Raw genomic sequence first — 23,522 nt, 5'->3', positions numbered from 1 at the left:
TTCACAGGAAGTACTGCTATAGTTGTGCACCTTTATTAGTAACAGTTTGTTTGTACAACATATTGCACCTGTAGCGGTTAAAGAAATAATCTGAGGTGATGAGCTCAAAAGAAAAATACAGGAACAATCTTTTCTTTTTCTCGGTAACAAAACTAAGCGGTCAGCAAAAGAGACACAAATATGGTGATTAAACAATTAACAAGTGAGAAGTCTGAGCAAGAAAGCAACATAAACAGAAAAACAAGGAAAAGAAACTACAGAAACTGTGCTCTTGAACTGATAAAGAAATACTTTTTGTTCCAATTAATTTAAAGGGGGAATAGGAATCAACACTTACAGTACCCTGCAAAATAATTCACCACCCCTAATCTTTGCCGCATTTAGCTGTGAAACAACCACAAACTTTTATGTGTTTTCTCAAAAATATACACAATGTTGGACAGAAAATGACCTGAAAAGTATTTTTTTTCCTTCTTCACTGTGGTGCCTCTAAAGAAATCGAGTGCAACAAATTTATTCATTCGTAGTGTGATTTAATCTCTGAATAAATGCAGCTGTTCTGTCTGATAGATGTCAGAGATAAGGTTCTAGGGTTTAGTGTGTAAAATAACATCCTAAGCTTTGAACTTCTGAAACGTTTTTGTCATAATGGCAAAACTATAAACCAAGACATGTCTTTTCAGGAGACTGTCAAGCAGAAAAACGGCCAAGGATCCAGCGGTAACTCTGGAGGGGCTGCAAGTATCCACAACTCATGTGGAGGAATTTTTTTGACAGCGAGGCCAAACGTCTCTCTTTTGAAAAGCTGAACTGTTAGTGATCTCCAAGCTATGCCCTCCATGTGACAAAAAACTAACAATCTCCATAATTATGACATTATCATCCCCATGGTGAAACACGGTGGTGGCATGGCCATGCTGTGGGGGAGCTTTTCTTCAGCAAAAACGCTGGCCTAAACTCACTGCAATCCTGAGAGAAAATCATGTAGAGGTTGAAAAAGACTTGAGACAAAAACAAAGGTCCAGTAAGGGATGTGCATGTATAGCTACAGAATAGTCAAAGTCCAGACCTAAATTCTGTTGCAAGATTTGAAAACCAGTTGCTCTTCATCCTACTCAACAGAACTTGAGATATTTTTAGAAACAATAGCATCTGTAGATGTCCAGAACTGGTAGAGACATACTTCCAAAAGACTCAGCAGCATAAGACGGTTCTACAAAGCGCTAAAATCTCAGCTCATTGCATTCAAGTTTGTGGTTGCAACATCTCAAAACATGGACAAATGTGAGGGCATGAATTTTGCAAGGCACTGGATGTGGATTGATGCATCGTAAGCAGAAGAACCTCACGTCAGAGTCCAGAGTAGAGGAACTGCTGAAGCTCCTCCGGAGGCCTAATGCGAACAGAAAAGGCAGTGTTTGAGCAGATACTTCAGAGCCAGAACATCCAGCTGAACAGACAGGAGGCTTGAATATTGCATTTAATATTAAGCAACACAATAATCACTTTCAGTTTATGATGACTTTTTATCACAAGAAGTTATAGGTCTACTCCCTTTTTATACAGATCTATACACATAAGGAACATAGACAATGACGCTATATATCAGGCGTTTTAATCAGACGTTTATGGTAAGCATAGCTATAGGAGAAAATAAGTATCATCTGCATTTCTTTAAATTACAAAAAACACTAAATTGTCTTTTATTTTGTTAATAAAATATTTATTATTTAATATTATTTAATAACCAGACAGTTAAAACTGATTAATATGTAGTTAATATTCATCATCTTGAGAGAAAATGATTAATTTCTTTACATTGTTATTCAATCGTCTCTTATTTTCATCCCCTGCTTTATCTTTGTTTAATACAGGAGTTTAAGGTAGAATGGTGACAGAGGTTTGTTAAAGAAAAAAACTTTTAAGGGGTTTTTTATCTGCTGTGTCAGAAATAATACATAAAAATAAAATTAAAACTTCCCACCCTGAGGCGTCGAACAACAATCCTGAAATGTCCTCAGAGCAGATATACCACGTGAAAGTGCAAGCTCATGGACTTAGAAGCCCCACGGCTACAGGAAGTGAAATCACCAGTGACCAAACCCAAGGTGCCGACTTGAACAGGACGCTGATTGCAGAACAGATCAGGAGATGCCCTGCAACCCGGGGAAAGTGTGAGTTCAGATACTGCAGATGGGAGAAGAAGAAGAGGTGAAGCATGAAGAACTTACTGTGATGAACAGCCATGCTGTTCTCCTTCCAGCCGTTGCCCTGGTAAACCCTGCAGGTGTAGGTGTAGGGCTTCTCGTCGGCCAGCGGGGCCCAGGTCAGGCGGCACAGATTGGGGGCCACGAGGCTGACGTTGCTCCTCCTCCGGTCCTCCGTTGACACGTAGATGACGGCGTTGGGGTAGGTGGAGCCCACCAGCCGGCTGTCCTGGCGATACTCGCAGTAGGGCCCGGGAACCATGTCGCTGGCCAGGAACTCGCAATCGACCCGGACGTTTCTCTCCAGGTACGTCAAACACGTAAACATCTGCGGCCCGCGCGGCGTGAACAGATATGTGTACACGGAGCTCACTGAAAGAAATGCAAGTAAGATTACATTTTTTAAAAATCTAAATAAAGAAAGTTTTGATACATGTTTAAACAGGAGCAGGAAGAAGATGCATCTTATGACTTCCTGCCTCTGTCATACTCATCAACCTGAAAACATTTAAAACTCCATACACCAGATAGATTTAGATTATTTCTCACATTCTCATCCTTAAATGTATTTAATTGTCAAAATCATTTTTGGTCTTCGAGGCACCTATCCTGTACAACATTATTTACCAATAAACCTCTTTTTGAACAGCTTTAAAGGTGGTTTACATTTGTCAATTTTCTGAACTCCTTACTCAATCCATTTCATAAATCTGTTCAGTTCAGGTTAATGTTATCCAAAAAGCCGTTCTGGTTCAGTGTTTGGCCACAAAAGTGAGGTAGAATAAACCAAACACAAAGCACAGCAGAGTAAAGCAAGTAAAGACCTATGTTGTATTTTTTTAGCTCAGTCTATATCTCTATTAGCTACGTCCCCACAGCACCATGCTGCCACTACCACATGTGTTACTTTGTCATCATGATTCTTTAACCTATTCTGTAGATTAAACACACACTTTATTTTTATACCAAGTGTCTTCTTACGGATACTTTTTCACAAATCGAAGAGAAATAAACCCACGTGCACAAACAACACCAGAATAAAGATACAAAGCTTTTCTGACAAAACAAGGAAATTATTCCAAGATGAACACAAATAAAACCCAAAACCTAAACAAGGATTGTGACAGAGGAAGGATGTTATGAGATAAAATGTGACATTCAGGAGAAACAACTGGGAAATATCATCATTATTACCAATAATTATATTCTCCCATGTTAAACACAAGGCTGCAGCTGAATGTTTGTGCTGAGTAAGGCTCAAAAAGATGTTGAAATATTGGTTTTGTTCTGTCAAAGAATTTCACATTTTAAGCTGATTTGTGACATATATAGCTCTAAGATTTATGCTTTTAATTATTTATTTGACTTTTTACAGATTTTTGCTGGATTGATGAGGTAAACACAGTGGCCTGCAAACCCATCAATCTTTGGAAATATATAAGCTAAGTTAAAAAAAAAAACAGCAACAACAAATAAATAAATAAAACGACATACTGTGAGTTTGATGAGTAATCACTATTTTGCCAAAGAGGAGGCAAACCGTGACCAGCAGATGCAGCTCCATGGCGACGTGTTTCTGTCCGATCAGACCTTCACACCACAGTCCTGCCTGGCAAAGTTTAACACGGGACATAGCACGAGAAAGTTACCACGCAAAGCGATGCATTATGAGGAAAATAATAGAACAGCGACACTAAAAGCAAACGTGCAAACCTACATATTGTCACACGGAAACCCCAGAACAAGGGCCTGGCAGCGCCGCTCTACCTGCAGCCTGCATGCAGACGGGACTACGCCTATGCGTCTCATTGCACTGCAGCAAAGTGCACAGCTCCCCCTCCGTGCGCAGTTTGTCCTCTGCAGGTGAAACACCCCGGCAGCCATGCAACTCGCCCTCATCGCATGCAAAGCCGCCGCGACATTTCCTAAAATCTGAGTCTGATTGATTTTTGTCCAGAAGCGGAGGCGCCGCTCTTACCTGATGTTTGGTCCCCGAGTGGCGTGCGGGGCTTTGCTGCGCTGCAGCATCAGCATCTGCAGGATCCACTGAGTGACTGACTGGGGACGTGGCCCTGAGCAGCGAGCCTGCGCTTAAACACACAGGCACACTACAGCCCGGGATAAAATGCATTCATTTCATACATTTATTTCGGCTTATTTTCTGAATAACACGCGTTTTGTTTTGTCAGTTCATTTGATTGGTGCGTTTCGAAACTCTCTCTATGAAACAGGTGAAGTTGTTAAACATTTAAGTAGGTGAACCCGGTCAGCTTAGTAAATGTTCTGCTAAATGTTACTTTCATAAGTTCGGAAGAAGCACATTTATTCATTAGGGATGCTGGAGATGCTCAAATCCCATCAGTGCCTGGAACAAGAGCTCCCCCTGCAGGACATAAACAGGACCATCTGCCAACAAAACCAAAACAAATGTTCAACTTGGGTGACATCTGCTGTTGAAGAAAGGAGTATCTCTTCTTTCTGATCACCTGTATGGATTAAGATGACTTCCTGCAGCACCAAAACTTCCTCTTGAATCGAAGACTCTATGTGTTCATTCTAAATACATTGTAATCCTTCTTTCATAAAACAGAAACATATTTCTTGAGAGTTATGAATGAAGGCAACTGCACTTCTCCGGTCTTTATATATAACATTTATAATTAGCATGAATGACTGAAAATCCACACCAAGATAAGTAGAATTATGTAAAACGTCACAAAATAAAAGTTCTTATTTTGGGTAAACGTGTTAAAGTGAGTATACTCTAGTCCTCTTAATTGGTTCTAGCCAGCCTGGTAAAAGTATTCGCATATCTGGAAGCTTTTACAGTTTTGTTAATTTATACTCACAAATTTCAGTGTATTGTATTGACATTTTATGTAACAGCCCAACTCAACAGCATGAAAGAGAGGAGAAACTAAAATCTACGAGTATTTAGCCTCTTTTACTCTGAAGCTGCAAATTAAAACCCCCTGTAATCAGATGCCTTCATCTACTTAATGAACATGATCCAACTCTATAAATGGAGCTGTTCTGCAAAGATTTCCTAGAGAGCAGTAGTGAGCAAGCAGACATGTCAGGGATAAAGTTATTGTGAAATTTATACAGTTGGATCATAAAACAATATCTCAAGTTTTAAACATCTCACAGAGCAAAGTTCAATCCATCATCTGGCACGGAAAGAGCATCATTTGCCTGTAAACCTAACAGGACCTAAATGAAGAAAACCCAGAGATTAGGCAAGAGGAGTTTTATTCAGACAAGCAGGCAAGAAGCCCAGAACAACTCTGGAGGAGCAGCAAAGACCCACAGCTCAAGTCTGTTGACATGACTACTAGATTAGTCACCAGTTGTCCCTTTCAAAATTACATAACAAACAGAAAGAACAACTAAATGAAATCTTGCACAGTTTTCATTGAACTTCACAAACTGTATGTGTAATCTTTGTGTTGGTCAGTGAACTGAAATGTCAATGAAACACACTGAAGACTGTGACAAAATATGAAAAGGTCAAAGGCCTATGAATGTTTTTCCAGGTATTATTCTATTTCAGTCAACAACCTCCCCAGTAGCTGCAAGGTGATTGTGTAACATCAGGAAACTCCTGTTTTATTGGTTGCAGAGTCATCAGCAAGTCTCACTGTTCAAGCTGTGCACATGTTGACAGTACGAGTAGAAACTCAGCTGGAGAGGCTTGCTGTGAAGAGGATGAAAAATAAAACATGGAAAGAGTCAGGTTGATCTGTAGAGGGAAACATACGGCTCTATCATGATAAAGGCACCATTACGTTTGTTCTGTTTGCAAATTGGTGGAGCACAAACGCCTGAGTGTTGTCACTTTTTCTCTGGAGATTGTTTGTTTTTTCACTTCCTCCTATATTTTCATATATTTGCTGGAATATATCGAGATTGTGACTCATTTCCATTGAAGAAAAATAATTAAGTGTTGTTTTATTAGCTTTTTTCAGAATTCTGGAAATTTTAAAAACATTATTAAATGATCAGGTCATCCATATTGAGCATCTGATTCCTCACAGACTCCTCTGCAAAATAAATAAATAAATCCCAACCTTTCTGTCTGAGCAAAAGCATGTTAACATTTTTTCCCCTTCACGTTTAAAATGCAGGCTGTGGGCTACGCAGTGTCTAAGATATCCCACTCACTCCGATGTTTTACAGATTTTTGGCCAGTGTTGAACTGAAAGGGTAAAATCTAATTAACATCTAGCAGGGTAGCAAGCAGCAAATCACTCAGTTGCATAGTTTAATTGAGTGAGTAATACAGGCGAAGCCTCTTCTTTCATCTGCAGTGTAGCAGCAGCAGCAGCAGCAGCAGGATCCCAGTCAAATATTCTTGGCAGGAATCCCCACAACCTGCTTTCTCAGCAATAAATAGTTTTTTTCAAACTATGTAAGACATGTGAACAAAAAAAAAAAAAGAAGAAGAAGTGTTAATGCGTGACATAAAAAGACAGCTTAAAGGAGGAGCCATGCGGTGTCACAGAGAGCTGTAGTTTGTGCTGCTCTCAGACTTCTGTCTGAGTCCCATGAGATCGCTTCAGCGGGCCAGTTGTTCACCGGCTGTCCAGGAAGGACCTTGACAAAATGGATGAGCCGTGTGAAGGAGATACAGAGGATACTGTAGGTTTAGCTCAGTGAATTACACAATATGGACTGCAGTGAAGGTGCAGTTCATCTTGTTTATGCTCTAAATAGGAGTCATAAATATATACATCCCTGGTAAATGTTTGGAAGAGCATATTGGCAGGTGATTGATGCCACAAGCAGGGCCGTGCAGAGACCTTTGGAGGGTCAAGGGCTAAAAGTTCAAAAGGGGAACATTGAACAAGATCTTAAAACGCTGTGGCCTACTACAACATGGCAACAACTCATATCAATTAAGAATCTAATTGGATCCTGCTATATTATTGCCATCATGTGGGGACAATGCAAAGCAAATGTAGTATATATTTTCCCCAACAGGTATAAAGGTGCTGTTTCTGCTGCTGACAGTCCTGGAGGGCTGAGTTGACCTGAGACTGTAACTGTCAAACAGACCAGGTCAAAGGTCATGAAGTTATGAAATAAGCAAATTTGCTGCCATTTTACTAATTAAGCCCAAATAATATCTATTTAACCTCTGTAACAAGTTGGCTGTAGACTGATTTATAGATCAAAAAAGCTCAAAGGGATTTGACTCTATATAATATTTTGATGTTAGCACCTCTGAGATCTAGAATTATAAGACTGAGGTGATACCGGGTGGTACCTGGTGGTACCAGGTGGTACCGGGGCTTTGAGGTGCCTCTCGATTCACGTTGACAGTCACAGTTCATTTAGACATTCTTGTATCTGTCGGTGGGACCGACTCAGACTGCCTGTAGAACCGGGCCATCAGCAGAATGATTACGTTGAAATCAGAAGTTTCTCTGCAGCCGAAGCATTTCTGTGTTTAAGGGTGAGGCGGGTTTTGTCCCACTATTGCAAGGACAATTGTGAAAATAAAAATAGAAACAGTTTTTCTAAGGTCAACATCAGAAATATGCTTTTATTCAAAAGCTAGTATATAAAAAATATTCTTGCCCAAGATTTCATAGCTAGAGAGCAGATCTGCCCCCTTCGAGTCTGAACAGCATGGAGGCAGAAACTGAGAGTCTTTATTAGACTGAGGGCAGCCAGACTACTTTATTTTGCTAAATTGAGCGTGCGTGGCCACACGGATCAAAACTAAACTTACCTAGTAGGAGAAAATAAGTGATGACAATTTAGCTGTGGATTCTATTGGGATTCGTCACAACGAGCTCACAGATTAGCTGTGTGCTACTCTGCTAGCAAACAGCTAACGTGTGCTAGCTGTGTACTACTCTGCTAGATGTGTGTTAGCAGAGTAGCAAACAGGTAATCTGTTAGCTCGTTGTATTGAAGCCGAATATGGAACCCAACAGCGAGCAAGAGTAGCTAGCTACTCTAGCTTAACCTGGTAGCTAGCTACTGTAGCTAGCTATCAGAGTAACACAGCTAGAGTAGCTAGCTGCTCCAGCTAGCAATGTGGCGGAGTTGTAGTTTCAACCCCAGTAGTACTACGTTACTCTGGTTGTCAGTTATGTTTCCAACTTGCTTTAATAATTTTATTTCTCATGTTATTTTCTTTTGTGAACTTTAATCGGTCAATCAAGTTTATTTGATGGTATTATTAAGTTTATTAGACATTTAGCAGTTCAACACGCTTCACACAAAAAGTACAAAGTCGTACAACACACAGTCAACAATTGAAGCATCACATTTAAATTTAATGTTTTATTGAAATCACATAGATGTCAGTTAAAGGCTCCACAAAGCTCAAACTGTGGGATTAACACACTGAAGATAGAGAGAGAAAAATACACAAACACGTATTTTGACTGTGTTTTCAAAAACATTTTTATGAAATTACAAAAAATAATTTTTTGTGTCTTGATGAATGATTGGGTCGCTCTTACAAAAGCAAGATTTCAGGCATTGTTTCCCATTTGAATCCATTCTGTTCATGTCTGAGTTTGATGACATTCTAGTTAAATATTTGGCTTTAGTTTTTTGTGATCGGTTGTGGAAATACAGAAACTTGTTGTGTGCGATTGGTTAGTGCCAGTTGGTATGGCAGGATGCACCTTGAACATGTTGTTAGTCCATCACAGACAACACAAAGTCATCCAGTTAAGTAAATTTGAAGATTTTTGTGACTGTCAAACTGGGGTATCCAAGTAGGAAGCTACACACATAAGAAGGGCACACAAGCTACAGGCATAAATGCACAGTCAGGATTTGAACCTTTTCTACTTCACTCTGTGCTTGTATGCATACATTTCTTTAGAATTTGTCTTGTTACAAACAAACGCAAGTCTGTAATTGGGAATTGTTATAAAGTAGTTCATAAGTATGGATTTGTTTCACAAATAAACATATTGTAATGCATTTTTAATTACATTTACGGTATACCCCTATTTAGTCCAAATGCTGCTGAAGTCATGAGATAAGTAAGCAGAGTCCACCTGAGTATAATTTAATCTCACTGTAAATACTTGTCATAACATCCCAGATGTCTCTCAGATTCAGCAGCCCGAGTGTGTGAATTTGGAGCATAAGGTTTGTGTATTGACATATGATCCTCTGTGCCTTGATAAATCAAAGGCGAAAAGAAAAAAAAAATCAATAGCAAACCTCATACAGCACTGAAATGTCCCCAAAGTCCACTGGAGCAGCATTCACTCCCCCTCTTCTCCCTCTCTTTCTCCCTTTTCTGTCCCCCTCCCTCTCTCCTCCGTTTCTTCTATAAGCCGACCTCTACTGTATCTACCCCCGGCATCGCACTGCAGAACACTGAGGAGGACTCAAAATGCATCAGAGAAGGTGAGCATGATTCATACTCAGTCATGTCAATCAGATCTACCGGAGTGCGCTATTCAGGCTGCTCCTCTTTCATTCTGTTCATCGGCATGAAAGTGTTTGGCTCCAAACTGCAATGAAGCATTTTTTTCTTTTAATGAAAAGGTCTGTGTGAGTCAAATTAAATGTTGCTGGACCGCCTTGTGTGCGCGCGTGTGCATGTGTTCTTAATATATTCAGTGTGAATAGATGAATAATCATTCTGTGGCATCCACAAAGGTTAGACAAAATGCGTCAATATTGGCAACTCACCACTGAAGTTTGCAGCTCCGTGTCTTTGCAGTGTAAACAGTGAGGCTGTTTTGTGATCAGATGGGTGTTACAGTACTTTTTCTGCAGAGCTACAAGAAATGTGATATTCATGCCTCCTGTATCTGAATCTGATCTTTAGAGCACAGTCAGCTTTATTTGTTTGGAGCATCTCTGATGCAGAGACTCTAAAGCAAAAAAGAAAAGCATTATGCGTGTTTTCGCTGGTTTAATTGGATGATTTATTTGGTGTGTTTCTCCAGGAATCTTGGGAGAATGTTCCTACTGATTACAGTGTTACTCTTTGGTAAGATGATCTGCAAATTGTGCCTTTTCTGACATTATAAGTTTTCCCAAGTACACATAAAGCGTGTCTTCTAACATCCTCTGGCGCCAGGCTTTGCGTCGGCTCAGAAGGTGGTTCAGTTGTCCTACTGCTCCGTGGCTGAGAACAACCTCAGGATGGACTGCAAGTACGCACTTCCAGCTGAGTCACCGGAACCCTTCTGCAAATACACGCAAGGCGAGAGGCTCCTCGACACCACCAACCCGGACGAGGAGCAGCACGCACCCTACAAGAATCGCGCCAAAGCCCGTATCTTTCCAGGCAATGTCTGCCGCTTGCTGTTCAAGAACCTGCCCAAAGGCAAGTCCAACTTCACCTGCAACATCAGGCTGGGCGACTCAGCCGCAGCCACCAAAACCTCAGTGGTGGAGAAAAGTAAGCTGCTCGCCCGTCATGGTCATTGTTCTCTGCAGCTGTGCACTTCCTGTTATTTTACTTGCAAAAACAAAGGAAGCCGTCATTCTTCTGAAATGTTAATATTTTCCCCCTTTTTAAAACTTTACAGAGCTCCTGCTTCCCTGCTCAGCATGGAGTGTCCTGTTACAAAGCTGCAGTGGCCTACTGCTGACCTTGATGACTCTTCCTATGCTGCTGTGAAGCAGGCGCCATACAGCTGCATATGCTAACACTTGCTTCCACAATCACTTGGTGACGAATACTGGACTCTCTTCAAGTTGTGTGTATGCACAAAGTGCAATCGTTCAAACTGAATGTACGTATAATGAATGTTGGTTTTGTCATAGGGCTGTATCCTCTGCATTATATACACTCGATACTAAGCACAGAAACTGCTGCATACTCTTTGTACTCTACAATACTTTCACGTGTAGGAGAGTGATGGGGCTTATTAGGTCCTGAGAGACTTTACTGAGCAAAATGCATGACTACGACCCAAATTTCAGCCTGTTTAATACCTGAAAACAGTTTTAGCTGCAGTTAGTACCTGGAAGATATAAAGCTTTCGCCTCTAGTCTTGTTAATAAGATAACATTTATCTATATCTCTGATGCAATTATAAGGGGGTTTTAAACGAAGTGTGACAACTTCTTTAGCTATGCCATATCTCAGCTAAAAATCCTATTCTGCTCCAAAGTTATGCAACTTGACGCTCTGCAATAATGAATTATTGCTGAGTTTCACCTCTTTTAAAGGTAGGCAACGAGTTTATCCCACTGTCGTAAAGCTGTCCCAGGTGTCTCTTCTTGGCTGGCTGTCAAACACCAAGGGCAGACCGTGGTAACCTCAAGCCACGCAGGTCAAGCAGCGCGGAGGGCGCAGTTGTTTGTCGATAGGGATCAAAATAGGGCTACAAAGAACGCCGATGGAGATCAAAACTGATCTTCAGAGGCTTTTTAGTGATGGAGCACAGATATGCATGCATGAGCAATAATTTCTCTCTGGTGTTCTGTTGACTTCTGTAATGGGATTACAAGGAAAAACCAAAAGTAGGTTGTTATTTTGCCTCACATTTGTGCCTGAGACTCCCATGTTTGGCCAAGGCTTGTTGAATGCAACTTAGATGCTACGAGTTTAATTAGCAGTTATTTCATTTCAGAGGAACTAATAATGTAAAGTGTTTTTACTCATGTATATGGTTAAATAGGCAGTGTGTAGCAAAAGCACAATCATATCAATGCACTGAAAAGCACTATTGTACTATGAACTGTATACTGACAATAAACTGAAGTGAAAAAGAGGAATTACAGTCTCTGCTATGCAAAAGTATCATAAAAGTACATTTAAATCTGTTACTGATTATTTATAATCCTGTGAGGAAAAGTGGGTCACATTTTTTTTCCCGAGAAATTCAATCTATTTGTAAAACGGAATTATTGTAAACATGAAATAGAAAAGGTAATAAAAAATGAAATGCAACTAGCATATTTCAAATGGATTGTTTACCCAATTAAAATATTTTCTACTGATCTACGACTGCAGCAAAATGTGCTGCCATGCAAACTCCTGAGTGATGCTGACATGAAGCCTTTTACATCTGTTTACAAACATAATTTATAATTTGATTAAACAACAACCAAAAAAAAAGACTTCAGTGGAGTTGTGTGCTCTGGCCAGATAAAACAAAATTGAAGATTTTTTCAACAAACACGACTGAAACAATGAGGATGTGGATAAACACAGCTGTCCACTTGGTGGTGGTGAGTCTGTTGTCTTTTTTCCCCCAAAGACTCTTGTAGCGAACATTGTTACGATTACAAACTCCTTTAAATATTTGGGGAAGTTTAAGAGAAACTAAGTTAGGACAGGATAACATGTGGCCAATTCAGCACAGAAACAAATCACAGTACTCAAAATCAGTCTTCGTAGATGGTCATCATTGTTCCCCAAACCTTATTCCTGCAAACTTGTCGGAAGGTAAAGAGAGGAACGTATAGGAAGAGATCCTAAATGGATAATCTAGAGAGATTGCAGCACTGTAGTTCTCAGGTAGATGACTGTTTTAAAAAATAGGAAAGCGCAGAATGACTTAAATATGCACTACACGTATAGTTAAACATTTAGCAAGCCTCTGCATTACTAATGAAGCAATCCTCAGAGTGCTGCTTAAACATTCATGCCTATCAAAAAAGCTGCTATTCAGGTTTGAGGAGCTTTCTCTCTCGTTTCTTCTCTCTGCATCACGCCTCAGATATCTCAAACTGGATTCCATGATGTTTATCGGAACAACTTCCCTGTAAACAAAAGGAACTTGAAAAGCATTCACACCCCTTGAGCTCTTCCGCATGATGTCGCGTCACAACAAACTTCAGCGTATTCAGAAACTTAATTTCTCAGAAACTTGTCCCCTGATTCAGAATTGGCTTTTTGACGGTGAAGGGAACTCAATGACATCTTGACTTTCTTTGTAGGAAAAGCCAACATTTTAAGTGGTATGATGGTCTACCTCTCTTCTATTGTTAATTGCCTTTTTCTTGGCGTTTTTGTAGAAACATTCTACTTTTTGTCAGACAACAGTTCAAATTGTTAACCTATTTTGTGTTCGCTGAAAAAGGCCAAGTTGTATTATTCTGAAAGTTACATTAGTTTTCAGTTTGGCCTAACATTTTCTTATGTTTTAACCTCTAACAGTTCACCACTTACCTTTGTACCAATCGATGGACTAGAACTAGGGTGCACCTGTAAATCGGCTAAACAATAAATCTACCCTGATTTCCTTAATTTTGGGAGATTGGTGAGCAACCAGTACTTAAATGTGAAGCTGATCTTATCCAGTATAACTACTGCTGGCTCTTTATAGAGTATTAAAATATGCATATTAATTTTAAAAATTGCCACGACTTGTTGGAGTGAATTCATTTCTGACTTTGTGCACCACCTGGGTTTGTTTACTAGCTTCAGGACCCGACCAGAACCCCTCAGCATAAATTACCTTGAGAAATAATGAGATTTGGTGATATGTAAAAACAGGCTTTAATGCCAAAACATTTACGGTCCAGCGTTGGGCCACACTTAGCTCAATTATGGATTGATTCAAAGATTGTACACAAGTTTAGCTTTTTTCTTCTTCTATGCAATCTATACACCCCCTAAAAGGTGGTCAAATCAGTTTCAGTCTACATATGAAGGTCGGCAGTCATACATCAACAAGGTTAAATAAGCTGAAGAGTGAGTGTAAACAGATGAAAGAGGCTAAAAGAGAAAGAGGAAAATACAGAATCCTAACAGAGGGAAACAAAGCGTTGATCTCAACCAATCCAGAGGTACAAAAAAATAAATGATCCTGTCAAAATTCTTAAAAATATATTTTCAAACTCACAAGGAGTGGTTGGCAATGTCTACAGACAGTTAGTATGAGCTCTAATTGTAGCAGTATTTGTCAGTTTCTGGAAAACATCTGATAAATTGTTAAGTATAGCTAATTTTAGAATAAACTGTTGCAATTCAGATTTATACAGGAGAGCATGAGAATGAGCAATGCTCAGCTGACACTGCTGAATTGTGAAATGTTTGACTCCTGATGGAAACAGTCACGTCTAGGTTATGCAAATACAAATCCTCCACCACATGCTAGTGGACACAAACATCACTTTGTAAGAGAGGAAACCTCACAAAAAGAATAATAACCTTTATGGTCTCAAGAATGAGAAAGGGAGGAAGGAAGGAAGCTACACACCTTCAACGCACAAACAGAAAAGTCAGTGGGAGAGAAACCCCCCACGCCACGCAGCCGGACATCCCAAACAGGATTCTGTTTTCTTCTTCTTCTTCGTCCTGTTCTCTTCTGTTTTCCCTGCCTCTGCTCTGCGTGTAAATGTGGAGGCTTCCTTTCAGTCCCGACCTGTTTTTCCACTCTGTCGTCACTTCACCTGTTGAGCTCTGATAACCCGGAAGTGAGAGCTCTTGTTTTCACCTTACAGGTGAGAGAGAGAGAGAGAGAGAGAGAGAGAGGCAAGCAGCTCGAGCTGGTGAAGTTCTTGGAAAAAGAAGCAGCAAAAGATCGAAGCTGAGCTATTTACTCGACGTGGAGATCATTTTGTGGAGCTTTATCTCCATATTTTAGGCAGAAATACGGGAGAGGACCGAGTGTGTGAAGAAAAACAACGAAGAAACATGGGGCGCCTCGTTTCACTGCTTTTGTTTCTGTGCGCCGCGACAGGTGAGCTGCTTTCAGCCTTCTTCTACTTTCAGCCTTTTTCTACCTTAAAGTTAGTCTGAGGTTAGTAAGTTTTATTGTGAATAGATGGCAATAACCTGTCTGTTTTACTACAATACACAAAGAGCAGTGAAAGCTTGGCCCCATTGTGTTAAAAAGTTCTACTTTTTGTTCTCTTCACTTTCATTGAGTGTGGGTTTTTTATTTTATTTATGTTGATGGTAAGTTGACATGTATATTCCGAAAACGGATCCTTTTTGGTATAACAGCAAGCTGCTTGTTCCAAAAACAATTTCTGGAAAGTGTACAACCAACGCCCTTACTGAGACGTATGGGAAAACACCAAACAGTGCTTTCTTTTTGTTTTTTATTTTTGCAAAGTTGATCAAACAAACAAACTGGTATTATTCATAATCAAATTACAAATTGAAGAAATGGATGTGAAAGTATTCAGCACATGAAAATTACATAAATGCAAACAAATTAGAAGAGAAAAAATGTTTTAAAACTCATTTGAGTTGTGGAGGCGTTTGCTATCAGATATAAAGCAATTCAATAAAAGTGTATCAAAAAAACATGTTTATGATGATAAAATTAAAAATTACAATTCTAACTAAAATGACAACCTAAACAAAATTGAGAAAAAATTTAGTTGAGGATGAAGAAAAAAATATTCAAGATTATAATGACTTCATTGGTAAAATTAAAAGATGACTTTGAAAATATTTTTGGATGATAAAGACGACAGATCATGGTAATAATAAACATAGGTATAAAAAATAAAATGATGTAGTATACGTAATAAAAAATGTGAATAATATATGTATAAATCCATCATTTAAAATGAAATATTTCTTGTAAAGTGTATACATTTTTACAGTGATGTCACAATTTATTCTCATGAATCTTAAATCGAATTCTCACCAAACTGCCCAGGAACTGTCATGTCAGGCAGCCTCTACAACTCATGTGATCAATGAATTATTAAAAATAGGGCAGAGTCAGGAGGTTGTTTGTTGTTGCAACACTAAAATGAGTGTCCTGCTAATTCACATGATTCAATCAAGTCATGTCTAAAGTTTAAACCCAGTGAACTTAAGTCTGCTTTATTGAAGGATTGAACGCCTCTTAATAAATCCGTTTCATCATGTCTGCCTTTTCGGTGGCTCTGTACCCTGAATGTACTCTTTGTGCTTTATTTTGAAAGACACAGACTGTCCCCACACTGAAACGCACAAGTTGTACAAGCAAGGAAGCGGGGGAGAGCTGCTGTCGTTTCTATTTGGACAGTTATCTCCCTAAACCAAAACTATGACTGTGCGATTATCTCAGTCCAGTCTTCATGTGAGGAGCGCCTGCAGGCTTCAAAGATGTCTGCTGTTGAAATGCCAGCAATAACAAATCCATGATGTAACATTCAAAATACTACACCCAGGATGTGGATTAATTTGTAGTTGTTGTTCTTCTAATACCTTTCATTTGAGAAGAGCAGCATGAATTCGCATCTGGTTAATAAGTAAAGTGAGTCCTGCAGCACTCGGCTTCAGCTGAGCGCTTCACGTTTGCAGTGAAGAAGTCGGAACATGTTTAAGATCTTTTCTAAACTAACAGTATTAATGTAAAGGGATGTAAGACAGACAATCAGTGTTAATAATTTGGCTCTCTTGGGAGAAACGCCATTCCTGAACGGAGCCAGTTTCACCCAGACACCTTATGGTTTCACCGAAAGCTTCTCGCTCAGCACAAAGGAATGACAGGATTTTTTTTTTCCTCTTCCGGTGGAGCATTGCAGCCACAGAGCATGCGCCAAAAGTACATGGGTGTGATCTTTCATCCTTATTGTATTGTTTGTTTTCTGTCACAACACGTAAAGTTGTAGTGGGAATTGGAAAGGGAGTGTTGAGTCACAGTTGAGTTTTTAACATTACAATGACTGTCCAGAGAAAATGTATTGCTTGCAATTTCTTATGTTTTATTAATTTATAAGGGTTCATATATTGGCCAAGTATATTAATGTACATAAATATATATATTTATTACATAGAAGTGTGTTGAAAAACTTTAAAGGGAGGCATTTCTGCACTTTGCATGGCATCTGTTGCTTTTTCAAAATGTTTATCTGATGCACTTGTGTACAAATAAAACATACAATTGTACGTTTTACTTAAACAGCATAACAAGATTACAGTTTTTATCGTTACTCATTTTCTGCCCTGGTTTTCTCCTCCTTTCTCTGTAAATAGCTACATTTTTTGATGCCTTGTCAAGCATAACTCTGACTTCAGATGGGAGGAATTCAGGATTATAACTAATTTTGTCCAATAACCGTGCCGCCTCATGGTGACTACTATTGTGGTGTTACTTTATGCATTTCAGCTCTATTTTATGCCACCTTACTCAGCTTAAACTGAAAAAAGAAGTTTTAATAAATCACCCTTTTAGTGGTCCGTTCTGCTCATGTGTCTGCGTTTTGGTGTATGTCAAATGGAATATTTTTAAAATTTCATTTTACCTTTTTCTTCCTAGGTGGAAGCAGTTTTGACGTCACAACTGCACCTGCAATTCTGAAAGTAAAAGAAAATGAAGGTGAGCCTAAATATATTTGTGAATACACTGGTCACATGACTGCATCATGTCAATGTGACAAAGTCTCACATTGTGGTCGCCTTTTCTGACCACAAACGTTTTGTTTGACTTGATGCAATATTGTTCAGCAATATTGTTCAGTTTATTGCTGTATTTAAATAATGTTTGACATTATTTTTTGATTTTAAATATAGACCAAGCTTCAGTGAGCAATGCATACACATAGTTGGTCTTTTCTACCCAAAACCCAAAAGTTCCCAAAACCAACACAAGAACACAAAGCAGTTTCTTGTTGTAACTTATAAAAAGCTGCAGTCCAAACCTCATGTTGTTAATTGCTTCATTTGCGTTGGATCTGTGGTGAACTGACAGAAAACAGCCAGTCTGCTGATGTTTCTATGCTGATTTAGGTCACAGCAGCCGTAGGACAAACAACTTGTACAAGACATTCAAACAAAACAAAAAAACACATTTTTAGGGATATACTGAAGATATGAAAACTGGGGTTGATATTTATGTGTGTGTGTCGCCACACTGTGTGAAAGCAACCACACCTATTATAGTGTTTCTCTGTTTCCGCTAAACATCCCATAATCCTGTGCTGGGATGAACACTGTTTTTAATTTCAGCCCTGTTTATTTATTGGAGCAATATGTTAAAAATTACATTGGTTGATGCCGAGTTATCTGAATCCCTGTTGACTTTATTTTTGATTGCAATACGTTTTTCTGTTTTGAATGTTTCACTTGGAAAATCAGTGTTAAGGACTACAGTCTTTTGGTGTAAACTTCTCGGTGACTTTATGGTTGATAAAATTGCGTATGTAAGAAGACTAGAGTTGTTTTAACACTTTAGAAATCTTCGTTTTCTCCCGGCCGTTCTCAGACCAGTATTTGGGTCTAAAATTATTATTATTGTGAGAAAAGAATAAAAGTAGTGACTTAGGGTTTAGCATAAACAGCCAGTCTTGTGCTTCACCAATTGTTTCTTTCACAGCTTTAGTGATGTGATTTATTTTTTGTTTTTTCCAGGTGTGGACATGTCCTGCTCCTACACAGCAGACTTTGGTGCAGATGCCAGGATGGAGTGGAGATTCGTAAACTCAAAAGGCTCAACAAACTATGTTTTGTTTGACAAAAAAATAACAGGTAAGTGGATTGAGTTCGCTCAGTAGGATTTAGAAAATTTCACCAATGTCAGCTGCAGTGAGCAAGGCCTACTATTTAATAATGCAGTTTATTAAAACAAAATACAACAGTTTAAACCAATACCAACTGATTTTCCACTATGACTTATCAATTTTAATGTTCACACAATCCTGAACATTGCATGTATTTAAAATAAAAATAATTGTACTAAAAGAATTCTTTTGTTGGTAACTACAAGAATATATCTTACAAATTATCATACAAATAGTATCTTGCAAATAAAAACTTGTCCCTAAATTTATAACTGAGATATTGAATTTACACAAATGTATTTTTTATTGATCCAATCCAGCATAAAATTAAAGCTAAGAAACCTGCACTCTAGTGCTTTGATAAGCGCATTTAGTTTCTTAAGGCTGTAATTGTGCTTCTTCTCCACAGATCCATATGTTGATCGCGTAACTATATTCAGTAACACAAATTTGAGATTCTCCAGAGTGACTCGTCAGGATAACGGCGAGTATTTCTGTGACGTGTCCAGCTCCAGTAGCCCAACGAAGAATGCCAAGGTGGTTCTGACTGTTCTGGGTAAGCATTCCTGAAACAGCGCATTTGCATTATTATTGTAGGCGCTAGTAATTTTGTCCCCTTTACTGATTTCAATCCAAACCTTTCCTCACTTAGATAGTTTAGAAGAATAATCACAAGGCAGAGTAAATATAATGTGCAGAAGTTTGAGATCTGTTGAAATGAACTAGTTATCAATTATTGAAATTGATTATTATGTTCCTAAATAAAACGATAGGTGTAGCACTGTACTCATTGATGCAAATGTATTTGTTGATTTGTAGTTATAGTGACAAGGTTTTTGAGCAGTGACAGTAACAAATTCTGCTGGATGATAAATTGTCTCAGAAGTTGTTGTGATAAACAATAATAATGTTGCTTTGAGACAATTTTCAAGCAACATAATGATAAAGACATAGCAATGCAACAACACATTCTCAAAGATGAACAAACTTAATTGTTCATCTTTGAATTTTTGGTGAACATTTAACACTGGGACTGTAAGACATTTTAAATGTCCAAAATAAACAACGGAAAAAAACAAATGACATAAATTATGAAATCTATGTAAACAAAATTGTCCTTTAAATGAAACTGAACTCGTTTTAATTTATCATGTGATTAATTGATTTATTGTTCTGTTTAATGCTGTATTCTTTACACAGAATGCAGAATTGCTTTAACATTGTTATTTTACATTTCAATGAGAGCTTGGATGTTTTCTGAGACAGGAATAACTAATGGTTTGCCCCACAAAGTGCCAAATATTACAGAGTAAATTAAATTTTTATGAACTTTGAAACTGCAGTGTGCTACTTACTACAAGGAGTTATGAAAATTTGCACAAACTGTTTTATTTCTAATAATCCCATTTAGCTTAAATCCAGCCTTTATACAGTTTCAACATTCTTCCAATCTAATTTGGTTTACATGTCAAATACAATTTTGAAATTGTGACAGAATGAAAGATCCAGAAATTGCATGTTTTTAAGAACTACAGCTGATCCAGTAAAGGGAAGGAAAAAAAAGCATTTTAACTTAGTGTATTTTATTTATTTTTTTGTATTTCACAGTGCCGCCATCCGTCCCAAATTGTGGAATCCCCCAAACAGTGACGACAAATTCACACGTCACCCTTACCTGCAATGATCCTAACGGTTCTCCACCACCAAAATATAACTGGTACAAAGGTACCACCCTCCTTCCTGAGGACCCGAGTAAGAATGTTGCCTTCAAAAACGCCACCTACAAGCTGGATACAAAAACAGGAATGCTGGTCGGCTATGCTCCATTACGTTGCATTACATATGTCAATCTTTTACATTCTTTTTGTGGACTTGCTGTGTAATGAAATGACTTGTGTGGATATAGGTGTTTCCTTCTGTTACCAAGATGGACACTGGGGACTATTACTGCGAGGTGAGCAACGAGGCCGGTCCTCCCCAGCGCTGCAAAAGTGCAAAAATGGAAGTCCGTAAGTTCTCCTCTTTCTCTGTAGCTGTGGTTCGGCAGAGTTAGAAAGTCCAGTGACGTGAATTAGCAAAATGTGGAAATGTTAACTCATTTTATAAAAATGTATTTATCTTTACGATTTTCAATGTGATGTTTTCTTCAAGGTGACATAAACACCGGAGGAATTGTTGCCGGGGTAATCTTTGGCCTTCTGTTCTTGGGCCTTTTGATAGCCGGCCTTTGGTTCGCCAACAAGAAAGGATATCTTCCCTGTAAGTTTTCAGTCGTATTCCAAAATGTTTTGGTCTCAGAGGTTTATTATGTTTATTTAGTAGAAAGAAGATATCTGAAGATGCCTAATCCTTAGAAGAAATGGAAAGCAACTAAATTAGCAGCTGACAAAAACACACAAGTGTCTTTTTAGTTTATTAAGTTTGAGTTGAGTTTTCATTTTGCACTTTTTGACACAGTTGTAATTAACTTATTATATGTCAGCTGTAGGCTGTGAAACACAGGTTATACATTTATGTTTTCATAATTAACCAAGTGTTTTACTAAGTTGGCTTTTATATCCTTCCTCCCTCTATAGCAATGAAAAGTGAAAGGTAAGAACATTTTCTTAATCTGTTTTCTATTGTCACACAGTGGATTATTAGTTTGAGTTACTGCAAACCAGTTACCTAAACTCCTCTGTCTTTTTAGGCTATTATATTTTAATTATAGGGTCAATGGAGATCAGAACATTTGGAAAAATTACAGTTCAATTTAAATTGCTCATTAAGGAGCATGTTTGCTCTACCTTGTGCCTTGTCCAGTGATTTAACTTTTTACTTTCTATCACAATCTAACTACAAACTTCAGTGTATGTCATTGGGATTTTATTGAACACACCATCGCCAAGTACTGCAAATTGTCAACTGCAAAGAAAATACATTTTTCATTTATTTATTTATTTATTTTAATTAGGAGTGGCATGCACATGTATTCAGACCCAGCAGACCATAAATGTGTGTGCAGTTTAATGTCTGAGAGGTCTGTTGGAGAATATTAATCATAAAAAATATAATTTTCCTTCAACTCAATTACCTTAAAATCCCAGTAAGTCACATTTTTCCTGTTGCAGTGTTACAAAATATAAAAATGTTGATGGCACTGAATATTTTTGCAAGACACTGAAAAGGAATTCACCCTATTTCAAAGAAAACCGTTCAGTTGTTTTGTGTGAAATAATGCAGCCATGTTTCATATTCCAACTTAAAGCTAGTCTTTAGGTTGTTTTTTCTAAGAAAGCTTTATACAATTCATGTATTTCATAAATATATATTTTTATTTTTATCCCTTTACACTAAGCTTCTGATTTCAACACAACTATTAATTTTATTCCTGTATTTTATTATTTTATTTTTTGTTTACCCCCACAGCAAGCAGCAAAGTGCGGCCTACCAGCCTCCATCCATGTATGGCGGTGGTGACGAAGATGATGTAAGTAAAATTCATCTTTATTTTAAAAATAAGACATTTTCACAGGATGAAAATAAGTATATTGAGTTTTGCTGTGTTCCGCAGGGGGATTTCAAACAGAAGTCGTCATTTGTGGTGTAGCAGGTGGCAGTCGGAAATCTCTGTTAAATATTTGGCTTTGTGATTTTTTTTTTTGTACTTGTGCTTTCAGTGCTGTTATTATGAACCATCTTTATTCTCTTCAGATAATGATTTCACTGTCACCCATGTAAGATTTTAAGATTTTTTTCAGGAAGCGTTTTGTACATTTATAGTTTTGATTAAATGTGGTTTCTATCTGCTTTTTTTTGTCTGCCAGAATGTTTCTGCTACTGATCAAAGCTGATGTTTGTGTTCTTTTTATCTTCCAGCTACTAAATTATTTTTTTCCATTCATAATTTTCCTTTTAAACTATCACCAAGTACTGATTAAAGAACAAAGACTTGGAGTCTATTTAAACTCACAAAGCATGGTACAGCTCACTTAGTACATTTCCTGGCAATTGCTGTATCATACTGCTAAAATATAACACTGTAGCTGTGCTGTTCAGGTTTTTGAATTTTTATCTAATCTTTTCTGCAACAATACTTTTTATTAGAGATTTTTACAGTAATTACAAAATCTATTTTGCATTTAGAGCTAGAAATGTTCATTAGTTTGCCCTGTGGTTTAAATGTCTCTCTCTTAATTTATGACCATTGTGTGTATGGATCACGGTGGAACCTAAAGCTGTCACTTAAATTGAACATTTAGATAAAAAAAATTCTAACTCTGGAAACTGAACTTACAATATGTTTTGCTTTGACACTTTGCTTTGCTTTGACAGGTTGTCAACACACAACAGTCAATATCTGTATAGGGGAACAGTTTTTTTCTTTGTCTTGTTTCTTTCTTTGTTTTTTTTTTTTTTTAGATATTTTGTAATTATTGATTTGTCTGTTTATGAATAAAAGTTAATAAATTAGCATGTGGTTTATAGTTTATTCTCCTTTTTTCTCATAAGTTAAACTCAATAAACCAGCTGGCAAATACAGGTGGTTTATCAAGTCTGAAATTCAAGTAAAAAAAAAACCAAAAAAATTTTAGAAGTATTTGGTTGTCACTGATATAATAATATGATGACGGTAGCTTCCTTAGCTTCCTATAACACCACAAATTAATGTACCAAAAACCTCTGATCAGCAAGATTATTCCTTCTGTCATGTCACCCGAATCATGTATTACTAAAGGCTGGTTTTGGTTATTTTGATCATTACACTCAATACACTCAGTATTTGTTTTGTTGTTTTATATACATAAAACAAAAAAACATATATGTGACAAACTAAAGTATAAAGTTTTTACTGGAACATTTTCTTATTAAATAATATATGCTGGGAAAATGTTTATCTAGTTTCAGTGAAACATTTACTACTGAGTAATAAATTAGAAA

At 37.8% G+C, this 23,522-nt stretch overlaps 2 protein-coding genes across 4 annotated transcripts; one reads left to right on the top strand and one right to left on the bottom strand.

The window, feature by feature from the left end:
- Positions 1 to 4,359, bottom strand: si:ch211-215c18.3 (uncharacterized). Of its 3 annotated transcripts, XR_008606886.1 has the most exons (5): positions 4,186 to 4,359; positions 3,702 to 3,816; positions 2,232 to 2,579; positions 1,985 to 2,156; positions 1 to 1,393 (listed from the first exon to the last, which is right to left on the bottom strand). XR_008606886.1 is itself a non-coding variant. In XM_055043800.1 (4 exons), exons 1-4 carry the CDS (start codon positions 4,336 to 4,338, stop codon positions 2,050 to 2,052), a joined length of 723 nt encoding a protein of 240 aa, XP_054899775.1. In that variant the 5' UTR covers positions 4,339 to 4,359; the 3' UTR covers positions 1 to 2,049. The 3 variants fall into 3 exon arrangements, 2 of the variants coding, with proteins under 2 accessions (XP_054899775.1, XP_054899776.1); XM_055043800.1 differs by having other exon boundaries at positions 1 to 2,156; XM_055043801.1 differs by lacking the exon at positions 4,186 to 4,359 and adding an exon at positions 3,925 to 4,164 and having other exon boundaries at positions 1 to 2,156.
- A 10,057-nt stretch (positions 4,360 to 14,416) lies between these two features.
- Positions 14,417 to 23,068, top strand: f11r.1 (F11 receptor, tandem duplicate 1). The gene is made up of 10 exons (XM_055043799.1): positions 14,417 to 14,839; positions 17,363 to 17,422; positions 18,454 to 18,570; positions 19,012 to 19,158; positions 20,211 to 20,413; positions 20,509 to 20,611; positions 20,754 to 20,861; positions 21,179 to 21,194; positions 22,011 to 22,071; positions 22,156 to 23,068. The coding sequence occupies exons 1-10, from the start codon at positions 14,794 to 14,796 to the stop codon at positions 22,189 to 22,191; spliced, it is 897 nt and encodes a 298-aa protein (XP_054899774.1). The 5' UTR covers positions 14,417 to 14,793; the 3' UTR covers positions 22,192 to 23,068.
- The last annotated feature ends 454 nt before the right edge of the window (positions 23,069 to 23,522 follow it).

The sequence above is a fragment of the Poeciliopsis prolifica genome, unplaced genomic scaffold (assembly GCF_027474105.1).
Source record: "Poeciliopsis prolifica strain line A6 unplaced genomic scaffold, Auburn_PproV2 SCAFFOLD019, whole genome shotgun sequence".
Lineage (NCBI taxonomy): Eukaryota > Metazoa > Chordata > Actinopteri > Cyprinodontiformes > Poeciliidae > Poeciliopsis > Poeciliopsis prolifica.
Note: the sequence above shows the minus strand (reverse complement) of the source record. Positions and strands in the feature narration are given on the sequence as shown.